Consider the following 24776-nt stretch of genomic DNA (forward strand, 5'->3'; position numbering starts at 1 on the left):
ACATGAAGCTCAACCAAGAACAGGAGCTTACCCAGGCGAAAAAACCCCTAAAGAGAAATAAACTATTCTCTTATGAAACAGTAGCCTGCAAAACCTTGCGGCCAAAGGAAGCATCCAAAGATGCCAACAAATCAACCTTGTAGAATTTTGTAAAAGTGTGCACAGACGACCAAATCGTTGCTTTACAAAACTTGCACTACAGATGCCTGATGGCGAAAAGCCCAAGGAGGCACTCAGTGCTCTAGTAGAATGAGTCTTCACAGGGAAAGGAGGAACCTGACCCTTGAGTGAATAAGCCTGAACAACCGTCTGCCTGATCCATTTGGATATGGTCGCAGCAGACGCAGCCAAACCTTTTCAAGGTCCTTCAGTAAGCACAAAGAGAGAGTCCAATCTCCTAAAAGATTCAGTTACCATCAGATAAACCCTTATCGCCCACACCACATCCAGAGAGGGCAAGGCAATTTCCTTGGGATGCTTAGGCTTAGGACATAAGGAAGGCAACACATCTCCCTAATATTCTCAAAGGGAGGCTTTTGACGAACAGACAAAACTAGATTTAGATTCCACAGAGGCAACGGGGGAGGAGCCAGATGAGGCCTCCTCTGAATAAAGGTGTGAATCAAGCTATTAGTAGCCAATGGATATTGGAAGTAAATAGCCAAGGCCGACACTTGGCCCTTAAAAGTGCCCAAAGCCAATCGCTGCTCAACCCCTTTTTGTAAAAAGGCCAAAACCCTAGCTACAGAAAACAAGCGAGGGTGCAGCTGCAGCGATTCACACCATGAAATGTACGATTTCCACGTACAATGATAGATCTTCCTGGACGTTGATTTCCTGGCCTTCAAAAGTGTAGGAATCACTGAGTCAGAAAGGCCTCTATCCCTCAACACCTTGCTTTCAACAGCCATGCCGTTAAAGCCAGCAACCGTAAAGCAGGATGGAAGATCGGTCCTTGAGACAGCAGATCCTCCCGCAGAGGAAGTCTCCATTGAGGATCTACGACCATTTTTACCAGGTCTGTGTACCAAGACCGCTGAGGCCAGTCTGGTGCTACCAGAACGACCAGAATGCCTTCCACCACCACCCTGCAAAGAAACCTCAGCAGGAGTACGAGGGGAGGGAAGGCATAAATCAGCCGATACTTGCTCCAAGGAGCCACCAAAGCGTCTGTGGCGTCGGCCAGAGGATCCCGAGACCTGGCCAAAAACCGCTGAACTTTTCTGTTGAGGCGAGACGCAAACAGATTCACCTCTGGAGTCCCCCAATAGACACAGTGGAGATGAAACACCTCTGGATGAAGGGACCATTCCCCTTGATCCAGCACCTGACGACTCAGGTAATCCGCCTGCCAATTCTCCACATCCAGAATGTGGACTGTGGAAAGAGCTGGAACATTGTCTTACCCCCAAAACAGAATCTCTGCCCCCTCCATGGCCGCCAGAGCACTCTTGGTGCCCCCTTGATGATTGATGTAAGCCACGGCCATGGCATTGTCCGATTGTATCTGAACCGGAGACCCGCGTAGCCGACTCGTCCAGTGGAACAGGCAAAGCTTGATCGCTCAGCTCCAGAATATTGGATTGGCAAGGAAGACTCTTCTGTCGACCAAGTCCCCTGGGCACAGTGCTTCCCCAGCACTCCACCTCAGCCTGACAGGCTGGCGTCCGTGGTGACCACCGTCCAGAACAGCGGCAGGAAGGACTTGCCCTGACACAAAGCTGGCGACTGGATCCACCAGGATAGAGCCGACCTCGTGAGATGGCGTAAGCGAATCTTCTGGTCCAATGCCCGAGGGTTACTGTTCCATTTTGTAAGAATCTTAAAGTACGTAAGGGGTTCGTCACTGTAAGAGCAGTAAGGATGTGGAATTCTCTTCCGCAAACAGTCGTATCAGCAGGGAGCATCGATAGTTTCAAAAAACTATTAGATGGGCACCTTAAAGACCACAACATAGAGGGGTATACAATGTACGGTTAACAGCAAACACACACACATCATAGGTTGAACTGGATGGACTGATGTCTTTTTTCAACCTCACTAACTATGAATCTCTTTTTGCATAGGCCTCGAGTGAGACTGAGCAAATGGGACCACCTCGAAGGTCGATACCATCAGATCCAGGGCCCTCAGGCAAGTCCGTAGGGAAGACCGATCGGTTACCTTCAGCAACCTGATCGCCTTTTGCAACTTCTGAAGCTTTTCCAATGGAAGAGGGACCCTCGCCAGGGCAGAGTCGAGAGTCAGCCCCAGATAAGTGACCCGTACGGATGGCGTCAGAGCAGATTTTTTTTAAATTGTCCACCCGAATTCCTGAAGGGTCTGAACTGTAATTGAGATGTTGCCCAACAGATCCGAATGAGAGTCTGCTCGTAACAGCCAAACGAGCTTTGGCCGTACATCTCCTTTAATTAACATTTACAAAAATATACGATCTCCAGTCATTTATACTGATCTACAGTATGTGCATTATTTGCTATAAAAAGATTTATGTTGTCAACAACTGTGTCAATCTACATTACCTTTTGGCTGGCCAAACATTATATAATTTTCCTTTAGATTTACAAAAAACATATAATATGAGGTCAAACCTAAACAATTTCAATTTGTATGCAAACAGCCAGGCCCTTGCTCTACATAGTGGAAGATAAATCTAAAGGAATTTGAATAAGAAAATTGTATAATGTATGTCTAGCTTTATATGTAAGTATTATGTGGAACATGATCACTCACTCTTTCCTTTGGGTTGTTGCTTGTTCGCTGCTTTGTTTGCTCCTGTGATGGCCAGGAGCTCGGCTTCCAAACCGGTGTCATCATCAGAGTCGCCATCTGCAGGTAAACCCAGGAGAAAGGGGGCCTGTGTGTGGAAGACAGAGGAGGAAATATGTAAGCAAGAGAGACCAAGAGCTGCAGAGATCACCACATAGAGACCAAGAGAGCTGCAGAGATCACCACATAGAGACCAAGAGAGCTGCAGAGATCACCACATAGAGACCAAGAGAGCTGCAGAGATCACCACATAGAGACCAAGAGAGCTGCAGAGATCACCACATAGAGACCAAGAGCTGCAGAGATCACCACATATAGGCACATATTAGCAACTTTGTTCCCTTACAATAACTTATTTGAAGTTCAGACTTGACACCCTTACACATAAGGCATCCTCTTCATTCTACCTAAGACCTCCTGCTCTCTAAGTTTCCTCCTCCCATGCTAATATTCAGGACTTCTGCTATCCCCTGGAACTCCCTACCCTTATTTGTCCGGCTATCTCCTAATCTGTTTGCCCATAGGTTATCCCTGAAAACTCATTCTATCAGACGCCTATTCCACTCCAACCGGACAACTGAAATTTTACATTTGCCATCAACCCATCCTCCACAGGTATTACCTTTTGTATTACTTGCCCCTCCTTTTAGATTGTAAGCTCTCACAAGCAGGGCCCTCTGATCCTTCTTGTCTTGAATTGTTTTGTAAAGCACCGTGCAAACTATAGGTGCATGAGGCGACTCCCCTTATGCCCCAGGGGCTCCGCCGCGACTCCCCCTTGCCCCAGGGGCTCCGCCGCGACTCCCCCGTGCCCCAGGGGCTCCGCCGCGACTCCCTCGTGCCCCATGGGGCTCCGCCGCGACTCCCCCGTGCCCCAGTGGCTCCGCCGCGACTCCCCCGTGCCCCAGGGGCTCCGCCGCGACTCCCCCGTGCCCCATGGGGCTCCGCCGCGACTCCCTCGTGCCCCATGGGGCTCCGCCGCGACTCCCCCGTGCCCCATGGGGCTCCGCCGCGACTCCCCCTTGCCCCAGGGGCTCCGCCGCGACTCCCCCGTGCCCCAGTGGCTCCGCCGCGACTCCCCCTTGCCCCAGGGGCTCCGCCGCGACTCCCTCGTGCCCCATGGGGCTCCGCCGCGACTCCCCCTTGCCCCATGGGCTCCGCCGCTACTCCCTCGTGCCCCAGGGGCTCCGCCGCAACTCCCTCGTGCCCCAGGGGCTCCGCCGCGACTCCCTCATGCCCCAGGGGCTCCGCCGCGATACCATCCCAGCATAGTGACAGGTCAGAATAACAATACATGACAGACAGGATGTGACAGGTATAATGAACACACAGTGACAGGTGTAGGACAGCCATGACCCTCTCTCACACACATATATATATCTCACATATACTCTCTATATACATATACACACAATCTCTCTCTCTCACCACTTTAGGCGGCGCTCTCCCCACTCCTCGTCCCCCTCCCCGGCCTTCTCTCCGGCCGCCGCTCATCCTTCAAACCACAATATTCCAAGCACAGCGATCACCGGCTACTTCCGCGTCCCCTGTCACGTGATCCGCGGCATAACTACAACTCCCGGCATCCCCCTCACCTAGAGGAGGGGGCGTGTCCGCCGAGGTAAACGAGGAGCGCCCTGGGGGGAGGAGCGGTGCCTTCTGCTCCTGAGGTAGATGAGGAGCGCTCAGTGGGAGGGGAGGGGCCGCGCAGTGGGCGTTACTACTGGTCCTTAGGTAGATGAGGAGCGCTCTGTGGGAGGAGTGGGCGTGTCTGCTGGTTTTAAGGGTGATGAGGTGCGCTCTGGTAGAGATGATGGGGCCGCGAAGTGGGCGTGTATGATATGGTACCTGTTGAGGTAGAGAGGATCGCTCTGTGTTGGGGGCGGGGCTGCGCAGTGGGCGTGTGTGGTGAGTCGGGTACCCTGCTTGAGGTAGATGAGTAGCGCTCTGTGTTAGGGGCGGGGCTGCGCAGCGGGCGTGTGTGGTGAGTTGAAGATGAGAAGCGCTTTGTGTTATGGGCAGGGCTGCGCAGTGGGCGTGTGTGGAAAGTCGGGTACCCCCTGAGTTAGATGAGAAGCGCTCTGTGGGGGAGGCGGGGCTGCGCAGTGGGCGTGTCCGCTGTGCTTTAGGAAGAGAGGAGCGCTCTGTGGGAGGGGCGGAACCGCACAAGTAGGCGTGTCTTCTGGTCCTGAGGTAAATGTGGAGATGTGTGAGGGGGTCACATGGTATCTATGAGGGGGATTATATCTCTCAGTAGGGGATATATATCATCTTTATCAAATCATTATTATTTGTAGTATGAATTACTTTTATCAAATCATTTCTTTGGCTGCCCCCTGGCACTAACTCCTAGGCCGCAGCAGACTTGTGGGGGTTTGATGTGATTAGAGACAGCAGACAGTGTGTAGAATGGTAATCCAGCGACTGAGGATTACACTTGGCTTGTGGTTGGGTCGTGGGTTCATTCACTTTACTGGGTTGTATTTATAGAACTAGACACTGGTAGCCCTCCAGCTGTTGCGGAACTACAAATCCCACGAGGCTTTGCAGTTACAAGTATGACTCCCATAGGCTGAGGCATGATGGGAATTGTAGTTCTGTCACAGCTGGAGGGCCGCCAGTTTGACACCCCTGAACTAGAGGAAAACGTATTCTTCTCATTTTGGATAGAGCATGGGGGGGAGGGAGGTATTACTGGGGTTGCACCCATACCGGTGTTTTTTTTGGGTAAGTACCGATACTTTCGGTCAAATACTCACCGCTACCGTTATTTTGCGGTGCGATTTCCATACAGAATGAATGGGCGCAGAGACTCGCATGCAATTTGAACAGGAATGTGGTGCGATTCCTGTACAAATACCATGCAGTTACCCGCACCTCTCCTGTGGGAACCCCCAGGCTTGTCATAGTAATCTCAGCCATGGTGCAGGAAATCGCATGTGATTCTTCGCAGTCTATTCATTTTGTATGGACGCAAATTGCACCGCAAAATATCAGTTTCGGTATTGGAATGACATACAGACCTGGCAATGAAAGGGATATAATCCAGTAACACGCTGCCTCTCTCTGCTCTGCACATGCTCAGTTCTGTTTTTCGGCACTGTGCCTAAAATGTAGAGGCCGGTCTGCTGACAGCCTAAAGATTTAGTGTGGCTCTGGGCTTCAGCAAAATGGCCGCTGCCAGCAAGAAGAAACAGGAGCAATGCTGGAGGCATTTGACCGAAAGTATCGGTACTCATACTCACCAATAAAAACACCAGTATGGGTGCAAACCTAGTTATTACCCCCTGTGTTAAAATTAAAAAAAAAAAAAGGAAAAAAAAAAAATAAAATTTTGTTGCCGTTAGCTCGCACACGAAAGAAAACGTATACGGAAGTTGCGCCGCAAATGAAATCACTATTCAAACCACACATGTGAGGCACCGTCGCGATCGCCAGATTTGTTAAAAAAAAAAGAGCTGCTCTCTAACTCTAAACTGGTAACCGTTAAAAAATTTTAAAGCGTCGCCTATTGAGATTTTTATTGACCGTAGTTTGTCGCCATTCCGTGAGTGTGCGCAATTTTAAACCATAACATGTTGGGTATCTATTTACTCGGCGTGACATCATCTTTCACAATATACAAAAAATAAATGGTCTAACTTTACTGTTTAGTTTTTTTTAAATGCAGTGAAATGGAATTTTTCTTAACTTTTCCTAAAAAATGGCGTTTGAAAGACCGCTGCGCAAATTCCACGTGACAAAAAATATTGCAATGACCGACATTTTATTCTCCAGAGTCTTTGCTAATATATATAATGTTTGGGGGGTTCTAAGTAGTTTTCTAGCAAAAAAATACTGATTTTAACTTGTAAACAAAATGTGCCAAAAATGGACTCAGGCCTTAAGGGTCCATTCAAACTGGCGCGACACGACTTGCTGGGGCGACCTGTGCACCGCGACCTCGGCAATTATATGAAGTCCCTGCAAGTCGCCCCAAAATAGTACAGGACCCTTTTTCTAAGTCGGAGTGACTTGTGTCGCTCCTATTAGAACGGGTCCTGTACCAGTCAATGGCGAGCGACCGACCTCGACTTGTCAGGCAACCAAGTCACCTGACAAGTCGCGCTAGTGTGAATGGACCCTTAGTGGTTAACTAGTGCTTGGCCGAACACTTATTGAAGTCAAAAGACTGCTGATGAGAAAAGGTATTTAGCAGTTTATATTTAGTAAAATAATTGCATTTCCATGTGGGAGAGACCAGATATAGTGAGTGCAGGCTCCTGGGTTTAGTAACACTTTAACAGTTTCCCAAACCAGTCATATTGAAGGTATGCTGTGACATTGGTGTATCTGTCACATTGGTTGTACTTTCCACCGAACTGTCCAGCCAACTAATGTCTGGTGTCATAACTGATCACATGTGCAACATCATGGCAGTTGCAGATTAAACTGAGGCCAAGATGGAAGCTTCCTTGGCTGAAAGCGATTGGAGGGTTTACTTCTACTTTAACTGTTTCCCAAAACAGTTACATTCAAGGGATTCTGTAAATGACTGTCACAGTTGCTTGTGTTCTCAACCAGACTATCAAGCCATCAAGTGGCTGGGGTCATAACGAATTAGGTGTAGAGGCTAAGATGGCAGCTTTCTTTTCTGTAGGATACCGTGTTTCCCCAAAAATAAGCCCTACTGTTATTTTCAGGGAGGGCTGCAATATAAGCCATACCGCGAAAATAAGCCCTAGTTTAGTGTTTGTAAAATCCTAGAATTCACTCTATTATTGTTTTATATAATGTCCAGTTTGTGTTTGTGTAATAGAATAGTGTGAAATTCCTTCGGTACAACGCCGCACAGCGCTCAGCTGATCTCCCGCTCTGCTCTTCTTCTCTTCTCCCAGCTGTCAGAGGGGGATCTCAGCCCCTCTCCTCTGCAGTGCTCAGAGCGGGTCACAGAAGCGCTGAGTATTAGATTAGAATTGTGTGAAATAACTTTGTTTCGTGACCCCCAGCTGTCAGCGGGGGAGAAGAGAAGGAGAGCAGCGCGGGAGATCAGCTGAGTGGCAACCTGCTGTTGTAAACACAGCTGACCGTTCTTCTCTCTGAAATGATCACAGAGCTCATGTGATCCTTCTATATAGGATCACAGGTCTCTATGATCATTTCACAAGTCCCTCCCCCCATACTGCTAGAAAACACTCCCCTATGCTCACAATTTAACCCTTTGATCACCCCTAGGTTAACCCCTTCCCTTCCAGTGTTATTATTACAGTAACAGTGCATATTTCTAGCACTGATTACTGCAGTAATGTCACTGGTACCCCCAAAAGTGTCAAAAATGTCAGTTAGGGGTCCGATCTGTCCGCTGCGATGTCGCAGTCCCGCAAAAAAACGCAGATCGCCGCCATTACTAGTAAAAAATAAATAAAAATGACATAAATCTTTCCCCTAGTTTGTAGACATGATAACTTTTGCGCAAACCAATCAGAATACGCTTATTGTGTTTTTTTTTTTTTTTTTATATCAAAAATATGTAGCACAATACAAATTGGCCTAAAATGATGAAAAAAATTGATTTTTTATTTTTTTTGGGGGGAATGTTATATAGCAGAATGTGAAAAATGTTTTTTTTTTTTCTCAGAATTTTGCTTTTTTTTTGTTTATAGCGCAAAAAATAAAAATCGCACAGGTGATAAAATACCACCAAAAGAAAGCTCTATTTGTGGGGAAAAAAAGGACATCAATTTTATTTGGGTACAGCGTCACATGACCATGCAATTGTCCGTTAAAGTCACGCAGTGCCGAATCGCAAAATATGGCCTGGTCATTAAGGGGGAAAATCCTTCCGGTCCAGAAGTGGTTAAATTGAGGCATATGTCCAATAATTCCTTTTTTTTTTTTTTTTGTTACACATGCTATGGTGTAATAAACTGGAGTTTGCATGTTCTCTCTGTGCCTGTGTGGGTTTCCTCTGGGTATTCTGGGTTCCTCCCACACTCCAAAGACATGCTGGTAGGTTAATTTGCTCCTGTCTAAATTGGTTCTAGTATGTGTATGTATGAATGTTAGTTAGGAACCTAAGGGCCCTTTCACACGGGCGTTCCGTATGTCCGCAAATCATCCTATTTTTTTGCGGATGATTTACGGACATAATGAATGTCAATGGGATTGCGGATGATCATCCGCTGACATCCGATTTTCTTCCTTTCAGTTCTGTTCTGTTTTTTGGAACGGAACAGAACCCTATTTTTCCTCCGTTCAAAAAACGGAAAGGAAGCAAAATCGGATGTCAGCGGTGTCATCCGCGGACATCCGCAATGCCCATAGACATACATTATGTCCGCATATCATCCGCAAACGGATGGGATGATATGCGGGCATACGGAGCGGATGACACAAGTGTCATCCGCTCCGTGAAAAAAAAAAAAAAGTCTGCGCAGCGGAGCAAAAAACCAGAGCGGCCGTGTGAAAGAGGCCTTAGATTGTAAGCTCCTTGAGGGTAGGGACTGATGTGATGTACAATATACAGTGGGTACGGAAAGTATTCAGACCCCCTTAAATTTTTCACTCTTTGTTATATTGCAGCCATTTGCTAAAATCATTTAAGTTCATTCTTCTTCCTCATGAATGTACACATAGCACCCCATACTGACAGAAAAACACAGAATTGCTGACATTGTTGCAGATTTATTAAAAAAGAAAAACTGAAATATCACTTGGTCCTAAGTATTCAGACCCTTTGCTGTGACACTCATATATTTAACTCAGGTGCTTTCCATTTCTTCTGATCATCCTTGAGATGGTTCTACACCTTCATTTGAGTCCAGCTGTGTTTGATTATACTGATTGGACTTGATTAGGAAAGCCACACACCTGTCTATATAAGACCTTCCAGATCACAATGCATGTCAGAGCAAATGAGAATCATGAGGTCAAAGGAACTGCCTGAAGAGCTCAGAGACAGAATTGTGGCAAGGCACAGATCTGGCCAAGGTTACAAAAAGATTTCTGCTGCACTTAAGGTTCCTAAGAGCACAGTGGCCTCCATAATCCTCAAATGGAAGACGTTTGGGATGACCAGAACCCTTCCTAGAGCTGGCCGTCCGGCCAAACTGAGCTATCGGGGGAGAAGAGCCTTGGTGTGAGAGGTAAAGAAGAACCCAAAGATCACTGTGGCTGAGCTCCAGAGATGCAGTCAGGAGATGGGAGAAAGTTGTAGAAAGTCAACCATCACTGCAGCCCTCCACCAGTCGGGGCTTTATGGCAGAGTGGCCCGACGGAAGCCTCTCCTCAGTGTAAGACACATGAAAGCCCGCATGGAGTTTGCTAAAAAACACCTGAAGGACTCCAAGATGGTGAGAAATAAGATTCTCTGGTCTGATGAGACCAAAATAGAACTTTTTGGCCTTAATTCTAAGCGGTATGTGTGGAGAAAACCAGGCACTGCTCATCACCTGTCCAATACAGTCCCAACAGTGAAGCATGGTGGTGGCAGCATCATGCTGTGGGGGTGTTTTTCAGCTGCAGGGACAGGACGACTGGTTGCAATCGAGGGAAAGATGAATGCGGCCAAGTACAGGGATATCCTGGACAAAAACCTTCTCCAGAGTGCTCTGGACCTCAGACTGGGCCGAAGGTTTACCTTCCAACAAGACAATGACCCTAAGCACACAGCTAAAATAACGAAGGAGTGGCTTCACAACAACTCCGTGACTGTTCTTGAATGGCCCAGCCAGAGCCCTGACTTAAACCCAATTGAGCATCTCTGGAGAGACCTAAAAATGGCTGTCCACCAACGTTTACCATCCAACCTGACAGAACTGGAGAGGATCTGCAAGGAGGAATGGCAGAGGATCCCCAAATCCAGGTGTGAAAGACTTGTTGCATCTTTCCCAAAAAGACTCCTGGCTGTATTAGATCAAAAGGGGGCTTCTACTAAATACTGAGTAAAGGGTCGGAATACTTAGGACCATGTGATATTTCAGTTTTTCTTTTTTAATAAATCTGCAACAATGTCAACAATTCTGTGTTTTTCTGTCAGTATGGGGTGCTATGTGTACATTCATGAGGAAGAAGAATGAACCTAAATGATTTTAGCAAATGGCTGCAATATAACAAAGAGTGAAAAATGTAAGGGGGTCTGAATACTTTCTGTACCCACTGTATACAGTATCTCACAAAAGTGAGTACACCCCTCACATGTTTGTAAATATTTTATTATATCTTTTCATGTTACAACACTGAAGAAATACTTTGCTACAATGTAAAGTAGTAAGTGTACAGTTTGTATAACAGTGTAAATTTGCTGTCCCCTCAAAATAACTCAACACACAGCCATTAATGTCTAAACTGCTGGCAACAAAAGTGAGTACACCCCTAAGTGAAAATGTCCAAATTGGGCCCAATGTGGCAATATTTTGTGTGGCCACCATTATTTTCCAGCACTGCCTTAACCCTCTTGGGCATGGAGTTCACCAAAGCTTTACAGATTTCCAATGGAGTCCTCTTCCACTCCTCCATGATGACATCACGCTGCTGGTGGATGTTAGAGACTTTGCGCTCCTCCAACTTTCCGTTTGAGGATGCCTCACAGATGCTCAATAGGTTTTAGGTCTGGAGACATGCTTGGCCAGTCCATCACCTTTACCCTCAGCTTCTTTAGCAAAGCAGTGGTCGTCTTTGAGGTGTGTTTGGGGTCCTTATCATGTATGAATACTGCCCTGCGGCCCAGTCTCTGAAGGGAGGGGATCATGCTCTGCTTCAGTATGTCACAGTACATGTTGGCATTCATGGTTCCCTCAATGAACTGTAGCTCCCCAGTGCTGGCAGCACTCATGCAGCCCCAGACCATGACACTCCCACCACCATGCTTGACTGTAGGCAAGACACACTTGTCTTTGTACTTCTCACCCGGTTGCCACCGCAAAAGCTTGACACCATCTGAACCAAATAAGTTTATCTTGGTCTCATCAGACCACAGGACACGGTTCCAGTAATCCATGTCCTTAGTCTGCTTGTCTTCAGCAAACTGTTTGCAGGCTTTCTTGTGCATCATCTTTAGAAGAGGCTTCCTTCTGGGATGACAGCCATGCTGACCAATTTGATGCAGTGTGCGGCGTATGGTCTGAGCACTGACAGGCTGACCCCCCACCCCTTCAACCTCTGCAGCAATGCTGGCAGCACTCATATGTCTATTTCCCAAAGACAACCTCTGGATATGACGCTGAGCATGTGCACTCAACTTCTTTGGTTGACTTTGGTGAGGCCTGTTCTGAGTGGAACCTGTCCTGTTAAACCACTGTATGGTCTTGGCCACCATGCTGCAGCTCAGTTTCAGGGTCTTGGCAATCTTCTTATAGCCTAGGCCATCTTTATGTAGAGCAACAATTCTTTTTTTTTAGATCCTTAGAAGGTTCTTTGCCATGAGGTGCCATGTTGAACTTTCAGTGACCAGTGTGAGAGAGTGAGAGCGATAACACCAAATTTAACACACATGTTCCCCATTCAAACCTGAGACCTTGGAACACTTAACAAGTCACATGACACTGGGGAGGGAAAATGGCTAGTTGGGCCCAATTTGGACATTTCAACTTAGGGGTGTACTCACTTTTGTTGCCAGCAGTTTAGACATTAATGGCTGTGTGTTGAGTTATTTTGAGGGGACAGCAAATTTACACCGTTATACAAGCTGTACCCTCACTACTTTATATTGTAGCAAAGTATAATTTCTTCAGTGTTGTCACATGAAAAGATAATAATAAAATATTTACAAAAATGTGAGGGGTGTACTCACTTTTGACTGCTTAAATTATTGGCGCTATATAAGTAGCTGTAATAAATAAATTAATGAATAAACTGGCTGGGAAATGGCTAAAGAACTACATATACAGGGAGGAGAATTACTAGAACTGGTGCACTCAGAAAGTTTTAGTAAATCAGTAAATCAAGTTTTAGTTTGTTCTCAGAACATCAGAGTCAGCTGTTGTATTAGAAGATGTTAATGATGTTTTATTTTTCTTGTTCTAGATACTGAAGAAAGATGAGGAAGAAGAAGAAGGAGAGCGGTTAGTGTATTTTACAATATGACCTCTTGTCTCCAGACACCTTTAGAGCCCATTCACATTGAGGCGACACGACTTCGGGATGGCGACCTATGAAGTCGCATGCACCGCTGTGCACCGCGACTTCGGCGCGACTTGCAGAGACTTCACATAATGGAAGTCTATGCAAGTCGCTCCGAGGTCGCCCCAAAGTAGTACAGGACCCTTTTTCTAAGTCGGAGCGACTTGTGTCGCTCCTATTAGAACGGGTCCTGTGCTAATCAATGGACCGCGACATACCGCGACTTGTCAGGCTGACAAGTCGCGCTAATGTTAATGGGCTCTTATCTTTTCATGTGTTGTTCAGCTGTTGATTATAGATGTAGCAGTTTATCCTTTCAACAGCTAAAGCTGGCCATGCACAGAGCGAATTTTCACCAGTCAAGCAGATGCAGCCGCTGTTTGGGTATTCATTTGTTAGAATACAAGAGCCCAGCATGGTGATTCGTCCTACCATGCTGTTAGGGCTAGGTTCACATTAATGCGGGCAGCTCGTTTATTTGAATGGGCTGCTGTGCCCCCTGAAACACAGGGTCCCTGTGCCATTTTTTGGAATTGCAGCCTGCACGGGAACCGCAAGTGCAGTGTGGGAACGATTTCCAGTGCAAGTGGCGTGCCATTAGGATTATTGACACCCACACACATCTCCTGTGTTTTCTTGTGCGGGTGGTGGCGGCTGCGGAAACAGGTGTGATCCCGCAGCAGCAGCACAGATGTGAACATAGCCTTAAGGACCCTATAAATGGGTCTAACATTGGGCAGCATTGAAATCGGTAGAAATCAGTGGACATTTGGCCTGTTTGGTCAGCTTTTAAGGGGCATGACGAGAAAAGGCCTGCCTATCAGAATCCGATCACTGACCAGTGTGTTCTGGGGGGGGGGGGGGGCATCCCTCTGCCAGAACACAATAGAACAGCAGGAGAGATCGCTGTACTAACATCGCATAGTTAGTTAGGGGCTCCTCCTGAGCTGTTTAGTTTTTTTTTTTTCATTCAGTCCGCTGAGTGTAACGAATAAAAACTTATAGTATGTAGTAGGCTTTAGTGTGGATGGAGGAATCTGTTAGATTTCTTTTGGTTAGCCTGCAGGCTGAGTGAAAGAAATCTGAGATATAGCCATCATAACACTTTTAAAGAGGAAGTAAACTCAAAAAAAAAATCCGAGAAAAAAAAAGCCCTGTAAAGAGAAAGGCATAATGAGCTAGTATGCATCGCATACTAGCTCATTATGCAGTACTTACCTTAAAACGAAGCCCCCGCCGTGCCGCCACCTCAGCGACAGGACGGCGACATGTCCTGCCGTCCCGCTTCCGGGTTCGCGTCCTCCGGCCATCTGATTGGCCGGAGGCGCGATTACATCACTCCCGCGCATGCGCGCGGGAGCCGCCGTTCACGGCACTGAGCTCTGAAGGAACGGCACGGGTGGCCGTTCCCTCAGAGCGCCTGCGCCGATGACGTCATCGGCAGTTTGCGCTGTAAATATCTCCTAAACGGTGCTAGTTTGGGAGATATTTATAGCACCTATAGGTAAGCCTTAATATAGGCTTACCTATAGGTAAAAGTTATACAAGAGGGTTTACAACCTCTTTAAGCTGAGAGATCCCTGCTCAACTAATTACGTCATGCAAATTAAAAAAAAAATTTAAATAAATATGCTAAATTAATTCCAGAAAACAAAACAAAAAAAATACCCTTGCATTAAGATAAAAAAGCTTCTTTGCTGCAGGAGCCCCCCTTATACTTACCTGAGTCTGAACTGATCCAGCGACGTGCACATGCTATCTCCCTACTTATTGGGCAGATTGATAGCATTGGCTCCTGCTGCTGTCAATTAAATGATGTGATGCAGGGGGCAGGGCCGTTGATTGGTCTGTGTCAATAGACGCAGACAGGGCGGTGCAGGAGTGAGCCCACACAGGTGCTCCCATGGAAAGCAGCTTTAAAAGCTGGCAAGTGATCTAATCCCTCTCCACTTTAAAAAGTAAAGAAAAACTAAACAAAACTAAAAAGAAATGTTGCCTTTAAATATACTTTAAGTTTATATCTAGCCAGAAAGAACTTTGGACAATATAGTTGGTGATTGTAACATATGTGGCCAAGTTTTGTTTTTCCTGAAACCCCCAATAATAATAATACTTTTTTTTATTTTATGTTAAGGTTCAGATTATTATTCATACAATATGCAGATGATATTTGGGCCTCCTTTCTCTAGGCTATTTCATTGTCATACAACTCAGATATAACTCTCAGTTCTTTGTCAGGGTTCCGGTGTCCTATCAAAAAGAGTACAGAGACAAGCAACATGGATGCAGTTCCGGACTCTTCTCTGCAGACTCCAGGCCTTCAGGAAACTCCAGGCTTTCAGAAGACTACAGGCCCTCAGGAAACTCCAGGCTATCAGGAGACTCCAGGCCTTCGAAAGACTCAAGACCCTCAGGAGGAGACTCCATGCCTTCAGAAGACTCCAGACCCTCAGGAGACTCCAGGCCTTCAGAAGACTACAGGCCCTCAGGATATGCTAGGCCTTCAGGTGAATCCAGACCCTAAGGAGACTCCAGGCATGTTGCAAACTCCAGGCCCTCAGGTGACTTCAGACCCTCAGGAGACTACAGGCTCACTGCAGACTTCAGGCCCTCAGAAGACTCCAGGGATTCAGGAGACCACAGGCAACCTGCAGACTCCAAGCCCTCCTAAGACTATAGACCCTAAGGAGACTTCAGGCCTTCAGAAGACTCCAGGCCCTCAGATGACTTCAGACCCTCAGGAGACTCTAGGCTGCCAGCAGACTCCGGGCCCTCAGGAGACTCCAGGCAACCTGCCGACTTCAGACCCTCATGAGACTTTTGGCCTTCAGCAGGCTCCAGGCCCTCAGGAGACTCCAGGCTCCCAGCAGGCTCCAAGCCCTCAGAAGATTTCAGATCTTCATGAGACGTTTGGCCTTCAGAAGACTCCAGGCATTCAGGAAACAACAGACCCCAGCACCCAGCAATGTGAGAATCCAGGGAAGAATTTGTGTTCCTCTCAGTTGAGGATATCGCAGTGTGATGATGCCCAACCTTTGTCTTGGACGGTTAGTTTCTACCGAGTTATCCTTCCCATATTAGTGATCAACTTGTACTGAAGTTAGGCAACCTATACATTGATCATTTTTTTTTTATTCAACCAATAGGTTGAAAAATGATCTGATGTGGATGGGGAATAGTTCCCACTGTGGTATTGTATTCTGACAGCGGGGAGGCTTCCCGCTGTCAGAATACAACGATCGGTGTTTCCAGCTATAGCCGGTGTTCTATCAGATTTCCCTACCCTGTCAGATTTCCCTACCTACATCATTTCCGGTTGAGATCAGCTGTGGATTCGTCATGCAGCAGCTTGTAGCCGCGTCACACATCCTATTGGGCATGCGCAGAATAGGTAGGGAATTTTGATATCGTAAGGGGTCAGGCAAAAGTCCTAGTGTGCATGCGCCGGCGCATGCGCACCAACGGGTCGGGCAGCGGGATCTCTTATAACAAACATCCATCCGATCTCCATGGCCCACACTGCGCTGACCCGACACTGCATCGACCCGACAATCCGATCTCCATGCCCCACACTTCGCCGACCCGACAGTGGGCATGCGCGTGTGGGTAGGGAATAGGATTGTCCCATTGTCGGCTCGGCGCAGTGTGTGCCATGGAGATCGGATGTAGGTTTGTTATAAGAGATGCCGCTGCCCGATCCGTTGGTGCGCATGCGCCCGCTCATGCGCAGTAGCACTTTTGCCTCACCCCCTTACGATGTTATCAAAATTCCCTACCTATTCCGCGCATTCGCAGTAGGACGTGTGACGCGGCTACAGCTGGTGCATGACGAACCTGCACCGGAAATTACGTAGGTAGGGAAATCTGATGGGGTAGGGTTTTCTGATAGAACAGGTAAAAACCCAAGAAGGTGGTTGTACAAAAATCGATCGATACATCAACTTGTGTACAACTAGCCTGCCCATACATTAGAGCTGCACGATTCTGGCCAAAATGAGAATCACAATTTTTTTGCTTGGAATAAAGATCACAATTCTCTGTGTAACATCTTTTACATTATAAAAAAAATTGGGATAACTTTACGGTTTTGTTTTATTTTTTTTATTCATTAAAGTGTATTAATTGCATTTGAAAGACTGCTGCGCAAATACAGTGTGACATAAAAATTTACAACAATCACCATTTTATTCTGCAGGGTCTCTGCTAAAAAAAAAATATATATAAATGTTTGGGGGTTTTAACTACTTTTCTAGGAAAAATAAACTGATTTAACTTGCAAGCAACAAGTGTAGGAAAAAGGTTTAGTCTTTAAGAGGTTAAACTTCCTTCCTCCGCAGGGGGAAAGAAAAGATACAATGTAATCATTTGTGTTTACAGTTCAGTGGGAGACTAATGCTGATAGGCTTTTGCGGGAGGCTCTTTTTTTTTTTTTTTTTTTGACAGCTGCTCCCTGCCCCAGCTATGTAAAGAAATGAGCAAGTGTCATGTTAAGATCGTCAGGGGGAGTGAATCGCAATCTCGATTCTGTTACGATTAATCGTGCAGCTCTACCATACATGGAGCGAAAATTCAGCTGGTCCCCGCTGAACCAGCTGAATTTCGATCCATGTACAGTGTGTGTGTGTGTTAACTCAGCTTTTGAAGGTAAAAGCCCTGGGGCTGCCATTGCCATTTTGTTTCACTAATTAGCAAGTCATTTACATGGAACAACTGTGTTGGTCTGGAGTCCCAATTTCACTGGCTGCATACATGTTCTGAGCCAGGGACAGTCCTGCAACTTGCATCTTTAACCACTTTACGTCCACTCACAGTAATACTACTGCGGCAGAGTGGCTCGTTATCGTCTGACGACGTAGTATTAACGTCGTCAGACACTCCCCCTTCTGGGCGGCGCTTGCGCGCCGCCGGGGGCTCGCTCCCGCTGTTTTCATTCACAGCGGGAGTCGGGCCAGGGGAGGAGCAGCGGCGATCGCCGCTGCTCTGCCCCGATCGCCGGGGATCTAGTGTGGAGATCCGCCCGCCTGTGTAAACACAAGCGGACGGATCTCCATAGTGACAGGGAGTGACAGATCGGACTGTTCAGCATAGCTGGACATCAGATCTGTCCCTGACTCACTCAGTCACCTCCCCCCCTACACGTCAGTAAGCACCAGGCATACATTAACCCCTCCCTCTCCAATAAAATTAACCCCTTCCCTGCCAGTGTCATTTTTACAGTAACAGTGCATATATATAGCACTGATTACTGCAGTAATGTCACTGGTACCCCAAAAGTGTCAAAAATGTCAGTCAGGAGTCCGATCTGTCCGCCGCAATGTCGCAGTCCCACAAAAAAAATCGCAGATCGCCGCCATTACGCGTTAAAAAAAAAACACCAAAAATGACTGAAATCTTTCCCATTGTTAGTAAACGCAATAACTTTTGCGCAAACCAATCAAAATACGCTTATTGCGATTTTTTTTACCAAACATAGGTAGCAGAAAACAAATTGGCCAAAAAATTTTTAAAAAATTGTTTTTTACATCTTTTTTGGGGGGAATTTCATATAAAAAAATGTTAAAAATATTGTTATTTTTTCAAAATAAACGCTTTTTTTGTTTATAGCGCAAAAAGTAAAAATCGCACAGGTGATCAAATACCACCAAAAGAAAGCTCTGTTTGTGGGAAAAAAAGGATGTAAATTTCGTTTGGGTACGGCGTCGCACGACCGCGCAATTGTCAGTTGAAGTCGCACAGCGACTTATCGCAAAAAGTGGCCTGGACGGAAGACAGCAAAATCCTCCGGTGGTAAAGTGGTTAAAAACAAGATTGGGAGTTGTAACTCTGTCAGGTCTCGTTTAGCGCCCATTTACAGTGTGTTTAACTAACATGCACAAGCTAATGCAATGGTAGGCTCTCTGTTTTTATTGTAGTGCCATTCATTGGGACTGATAACACATCGCACCGCAAAGCACATATGCCCTGCACTGCATTGTGTTGCACTTCATTTCTTGTCTATTATAGTGCATTGGAAGTCCATTTACAATGAAAGGCTGCCTTAACCTTCTTAGCAGTATTCCCGAGCGTGGCTCGGGGTTAAATTTCAGAGCCAAAAGCTGTAACCCCGAGCCACACTTGGGGTACCTCCAGAAGCATCGCTGGATCCTGTAAGCAGGGTTACTTACCTTGTCACCGGGATCCAGCGATGTGTCCCGGCGGTGTCTCGCGGCGGATCTTCCTCCCGATCCTCTCCGTGCCCCGGCTTCCGTCTCCTGCGACGTGACGTTCGCAGGGGGGGGGTGGAACCGGCGGCAAATTCAAATGTAAAACACACCAAACACACTGATACAAGTCAAAATAAAAAAAAAATCACATTTGTTTGCCCCCCAGTGCCCTTTCCTGCAGTTTTACTGTACTTTTTTTTATATATATATATATATATATATATATATATACATAATAAATGTATACAGTTGGTTTGGGCTGCTCATTCACAAGAATTACATGCAAAATAATGGTACCGCTTTCAGCACCTAAAATCCGAAAGAATCATACTGCCAGGGAGGTTAAAGAATAATTGTAGCCAAACTACAATCAGTGGGATATGTCCCTTGTGCTAATGCTACTTCTTTCAGTTTAAATCCTTGTTCATTCGTGTCCCCGGCCCTACCTCCGCTGCTGTAATATTCCAGTGCTGTAGGTGTTAATAGACCTAAAGGGCTCAACTTTGCATGCCTTTCCCCCAAGCTCCACCATTCATAGAAGCTGTACACAGCTGTCACCAAGTCTGGCCATAGACGTATTGAAATTTTGATCTGTCTGTGGGCAGGCTGGCACTACTAAAGACTGTATTATTATTCTTAACGTTAAGAAGAAAGCACATGGACATGAACTATAATTTTTTGTTATCATTTTTAATTGAGCGTTTATATGATTCATGGTTTATTGAATCTTGCGATATTTATATTAGGTGGTAGATATAAAAGACCAGGTAGCTCTCTTTATTAGTAGGTTTAGTTATTAGAGTGTTGTACCTTATTAAAGCCGCAACCAATCACAAAGTTTACACTTATTTATATCTATTTATTCACATAAAGAGATATCACATAATAAGAGAAATTAATTTAATTGATCAGTTTATTGATTAGATCCAGCAGTTATTATCCCAGCGCGGGTAAAAATTAATATTTGATATTTCACCATAGGAAGCCGCTACCTATGGTGGCACACCTGCGGGCTCTATCCCAAGCTGCGCTGTCTGCATCCATTGACACAGACAGTGTTGCTCGGCCCCGCCCCCTACTCCCTCTTCACAGGATTTGATTGACAACAGCAGGACACCAGGGGCCAATAGCTCCCACTGCTATCAATCTGCCCTATGAGGAGAGAGAGAGTGGATCGAGCCATGAAGTAAAAAAAAACATTCTAAGTTTACAACCACTTTGATTCATAATTTAACTCTAACCCAATTGTTTTGTTTTAGAAGGATCTAGCACCTTTCACAGGTTTGTAGTGCTGTGTGCCTCCATATTTCTTTTCACTTACTGCTTGTTGGAAAAACAATAACTAATAAAAGCCTGGTATAGGTTTTTTACCACTTCTCTTTTATTTTTTGTTGGTTTCGCATCACTTTTTCTATTTGGTGCAATACATCTTTAAGTTGCTAAGCATTTATGATACATAAAATGCAATTTTTTTTTTCTCTTCTTTAAGACTCCCACTATTGGACCAACACAGGCCAGTAACCTGGAAGAATCTCCTCCGTTGCCTCTGACTGCGGTGCTCATACCCTGTCACCAGAGGGAGCCATGTCAGACGAATGCTGTATATAGCTCAGCAGAACAGGAGACATTAATCACAGACACAGTCCAGTCTCCTGGCATAGAGCCAGCCAGTCAGTGTACACCTTGTGTTTTCTCAGTAAAGCTTCCTGAGTTGGACACTAGCAATATCACTGGTACTTCATTCACTTATAAATGCAACTATCCGGACTTCCGCAAACAATCAGAAAGAAGTTCAGTGGAACCTGCAGCATCTGAGAAGTCCAGTGACTGCATCGATGTGAAGAAAATTACCGGCAATAAAGTGACAAATAACTCCTGTATGGCAGAAGATACCAAAGAGACGCTACTGAATGGCACATGCAGTGAAATGGCTCCATGTACCCCAACAAACATAGACATAAGTGATGGCAAAGAACCACAGTCCGATATCTCAGAATTCCAAAATGCCCAGTTGGAAGACGTAAGCCTTCTGAAAAAAACAGTCTTGCAGTGGACTGAACAGGGCAGATGCATCTCAGACAATGCATCCCTGTCACAGACTAATGAGGGTCTGAATTTCGTGAGCATGACCAAGGTGTCTCACCTAGCAGGGGAAGATCCACAGGTACCAGAACTGGATGTGCGTGGTTTCCACGATCAAAAAACATTAACAGAACCCTCGATGTCACCAAGATTGGCTGGCACAGAAACAAACCAATGTCCCCAAGATGGAAAGGAAGATGTCCCATTTCAAGATCCTGAGATGGAACCCTCAGGAGGAACAAAGACAACGGCAGAATTGCCAGACAGTGAACTTCTGGGAGCCCTGGAGGAGAGCTTGTGTCGTGTTAAGAAGGTATATCACAGCATAATTTCAGGTTTTTATTCAATGACCCCTTAAAGTGGTTGTAAACCCTTACATATACTCAGTGAAGTAACTGGCCTCAGCTGATACACAGAGATAAAACAAATCCTCCTACATAAGTTGTACCTGTTTATTTACAGTCCTCAATTCACTACAGCCATTCAAAGTGCTGAATTTACAGCTTGTCTGGGAGTTCTGAAATAAAGTGGGAGGAAAGCTGAGGTTACACTCTGCAGAGCTCTGAGAGATAATTGGAGGGAAGTGACACCCCCCCCCCCCCCCTTTCACACAGCACACAGGAACAGAGCTGAGGCTGTCAATCTGCTAGAGCTCCCTCCTCTGTCACCTTATGTCTCTCAGTGTCAGGAAAACTTGTCAGAAGTGACTGATGCTTATATCTGAGGAATGAAGCAGGAGATAGAAATGACACTTAGTGCTCTGGATTAAGACAAGTACACACTAAAGAAGGATGTGCTTTGTTCATATTTCATGTTTGAGGTTTACGACCACTTTAAAGTGACTCTTAGAATGTCAGGTGTTTATGGACAGGCAAAGCTCCTACACTTCCTTGTAGTGATTGAACTTGTCTGTCCCACTTCATACAGACTTTCCAGTTGGCCAAGGAAGGTAGCCCATCATAATATTGAGTCAATAGGAGTGTGAGAAGGCTGGAAAGAAAAGGCAAGCTCAGAAACTACCTGGCAGTGTCGATGCTTTTCCCATTCACAACAGCTGGAATATGACTGTAGCGGATGCAACATGTAAGAGCTCTAGGTAACTGCACTTCGTTCCTGCTAGAATACACTTTTTTTCAAAAAGATAAAAAAAACTGGACTTTCAAAGTACCGAATATACAATAGATCCAAAGACAATAAATGATTTCTCTTTCGTTCATTGACGGACACAGCTCCTTATCTTGACAGTTGGGTTATGCTGCTCCCTACAGGAGTAGGACACTGGGCAGGAAAAAACTTGACCATGCCTATGGGGCAGTCCCAGGGGGTATACTCCCACTCTCAGCTATAGGCATTCAGTTTTTTTTTTTTGCCTAGTCAGGAGTAAGGACCTAGCTTCATTGCTAGGATCTCTGGTCCTGACAATTTTTTTTCCTTTTAAATTGATTTTTTTTTTTCCTATCTTTGTGATTTTGTTCCTGTGAGTATCTACTATCAACTGACTGGGCGTCGGACTGGATAATCTAGATCCAGAGGGTCCCCCCAGTCTGGCCAGCGAGCTCACGCAGGCCTCAGCTCCATGCTAGGTCAGCCACGACATAGCCCCACTGGACGGGGGCTGGCCTGCGAGTTAAACATCTCGCGAGGGCGCATACGACCTGGCCTTGGCCTGAGTCGCAGCGTTTCTCCTGGCCGACAGCCTTCTCTATTCCGTTGCAGCGGTGGTCTGTCTGGAGCAGTGCCCACCCTGTTCCTGGTATGGCAAGTAGCTGTCCCCCTTCTAACACTGGGAGGTATTTGGGGTGGACCTGGGCCCCTCCCTGGGGCGGTCGGACTCCCTAGTTCCCCTCCTTCCCATGCAGCACCCCCCCCCCCTTTTCGGTGGTCCTCTGCAGACCTGTTATCCCCCATTTGCCTACACCCTCCCCCATGGGGTGGCCGTACCTTTTAGGTCGGTCTGGGGTGTTAAGTTTGCGATGGAGGCGGGGGAGCGCGCTGCCGGTGACCGGGCGATCAACTTGTGAGAGGGTGCTGTAACTGGTGGGGGCTACCCCCTTCCTGTCCGGCTTGTGTTATGTGCTCCTGGGTTCCCCCCGAGAGCCGCGTGGGGGCGCCATTTTCATAGGGCCTCTTTTGCTGTGTTTGTGTAGCCTCGGCGGCCATTTTATTGTGGTTTCTCATTGAAAATAGCGATGGCCATGTTTTTGAAGCTATAGCGGCAGTGATTTCAGTGGTGGGAGCCCCTCCTTATTTCCTAGAGCTGACTCCTGAATCTTTCTCTTCCTGATCGCTGCATGGTGTGCAGTTTGCCTGGTGCTGCAAGCACCTAATCGGTGGTAGTGAGTCTTTTAGTGCAAATCTTCTGTGCAACCAAACAGTGAATTCAATACAGGATATGTGAGTCTTCAGTGCAAATCACACCTTAGTGTTCACAAGCTGCTCACGTTACTGATAACGGTAACAGCATTAATTTGCTACTCCTTCATTCCCAGCACATCTAGGGTTAGAGATGTGTCTTCTGAATTTCTCGTCCTTTAATTTGTGGTCCACTGTAAAATCCATTTCTTGGAGTACCTCACAGGACACAGAGCCTATTCATTACCATATGGGTTATACGCCACCTTCAGGTGAATGGACACTGGCACTGTCATTTGCACTGAAGACTCACATATCCTGTGTTGAATTCACTGTTTGATTGCACAGAAGATTTATTATTCAAGTCTTAATCACCTGAAGATTGCACAGCTGTTTTCTTTCAGTATTAGTTTTAATTCACAATTATTTATATTTGTCACACGGTGAAGGACAAATTTTATTCCTGACCATTTTGCATAGTAGTTTTTTCATATCTGATTTATCTTATTTTATTGATTTATTAATTTTAATGCATTTGCTTCACATCATAGATTTTCACTATGAACTAATGTTCTCGCCAACAGAGATTGGATTTTAACTTTATCACTGTTTCACATTTTAGTCCTTTTAGTGGGGTTTTCTATCCCTTTCTCTCCTTTAGCAGCGGTAGTGCTCTGTACTGGACCCTGTGGTATCGCCAGTGCGTTGGGGGTGCCTCTAGCAGTGTTATACACCTTTTCTGTGTGGGTCCTCCTCTTATCTAATGGAGTCCCTGGAGCACATTTCCCCACCTGATCCCCTCTCAGAGGCTGCTGGGCCCTCCGGGTCCCACCAATCTCTTACTGCACTGACGGTGGTCCTTGAGTCCTTAGTGTCCAAGGTGGATATGGTCCTGGGGAAACAGACTAGCAAAAAGAGTCCCCCGCCTTCCCCTGCTTCATCTGTCTCATCAGATCCTGAATCTGATTCGGTCCCTGCGGATGTGAGTTACCCTTCTGGGTCTGCGTCCACGCACCCTGTGTGCTCAGATAGTGAGGATGATTCCTCTGCTCCTCTAGCCGCGCATGCAAAGGCTCTGGTGGAAGTGCTGATTGTGTCAGTGCATGAAACTTTAACCACTCTACAACCGCTCACAGTAATACTACTGCGGCAGAGTGGTTCGTTATCGTCCAGCGACGTAGTATTAACGTCGTTGGACACTCCCCCTTCTGGGCGGCGCTTGCGCGCCGCCGGAGGCTCGCTCCCGCTGTTTTCATTCACAGCGGGAGTCGG

The 24776-nt window shown here is 46.3% G+C and overlaps 2 protein-coding genes across 4 annotated transcripts in view; one reads left to right on the forward strand and one right to left on the reverse strand.

Moving 5' to 3' along the window:
* The window catches only part of CC2D1A (coiled-coil and C2 domain containing 1A), a 153548-nt gene extending 149203 nt beyond the window's left edge, over nt 1-4345 (reverse strand). For both annotated transcript variants that reach the window (XM_082254838.1, XM_082254837.1), the window contains exons 1-2: nt 4198-4345; nt 2734-2857 (exon numbers count right to left, since the gene is read on the reverse strand). In XM_082254838.1, coding sequence (XP_082110964.1) covers nt 2734-2857; nt 4198-4263 — 190 coding nt within the window. In that variant the 5' untranslated portion in view covers nt 4264-4345. The remainder of the gene's footprint in view (nt 1-2733; nt 2858-4197) is intronic.
* Nucleotides 4346-4619: 274 nt separating this feature from the next.
* The window catches only part of LOC309551988 (uncharacterized protein), a 75310-nt gene continuing 55153 nt past the window's right edge, over nt 4620-24776 (forward strand). Inside the window, exons 1-4 of one of the 2 annotated variants that reach the window (XM_082252732.1) lie at nt 4620-4677; nt 12772-12809; nt 15106-15914; nt 20560-21465. In XM_082252732.1, coding sequence (XP_082108858.1) covers nt 12785-12809; nt 15106-15914; nt 20560-21465 — 1740 coding nt within the window. In that variant the 5' untranslated portion in view covers nt 4620-4677; nt 12772-12784. Of the gene's footprint in view, nt 4678-4844; nt 4963-12771; nt 12810-15105; nt 15915-20559; nt 21466-24776 lie in introns of those variants that run through there. The other variant, XM_082252731.1, reaches the window with a different exon arrangement.

Source organism: Pelophylax lessonae (genome assembly GCF_965119305.1).
Source record: "Pelophylax lessonae genome assembly, chromosome: 4".
In the NCBI taxonomy this organism is placed as follows: Eukaryota; Metazoa; Chordata; class Amphibia; order Anura; family Ranidae; genus Pelophylax; species Pelophylax lessonae.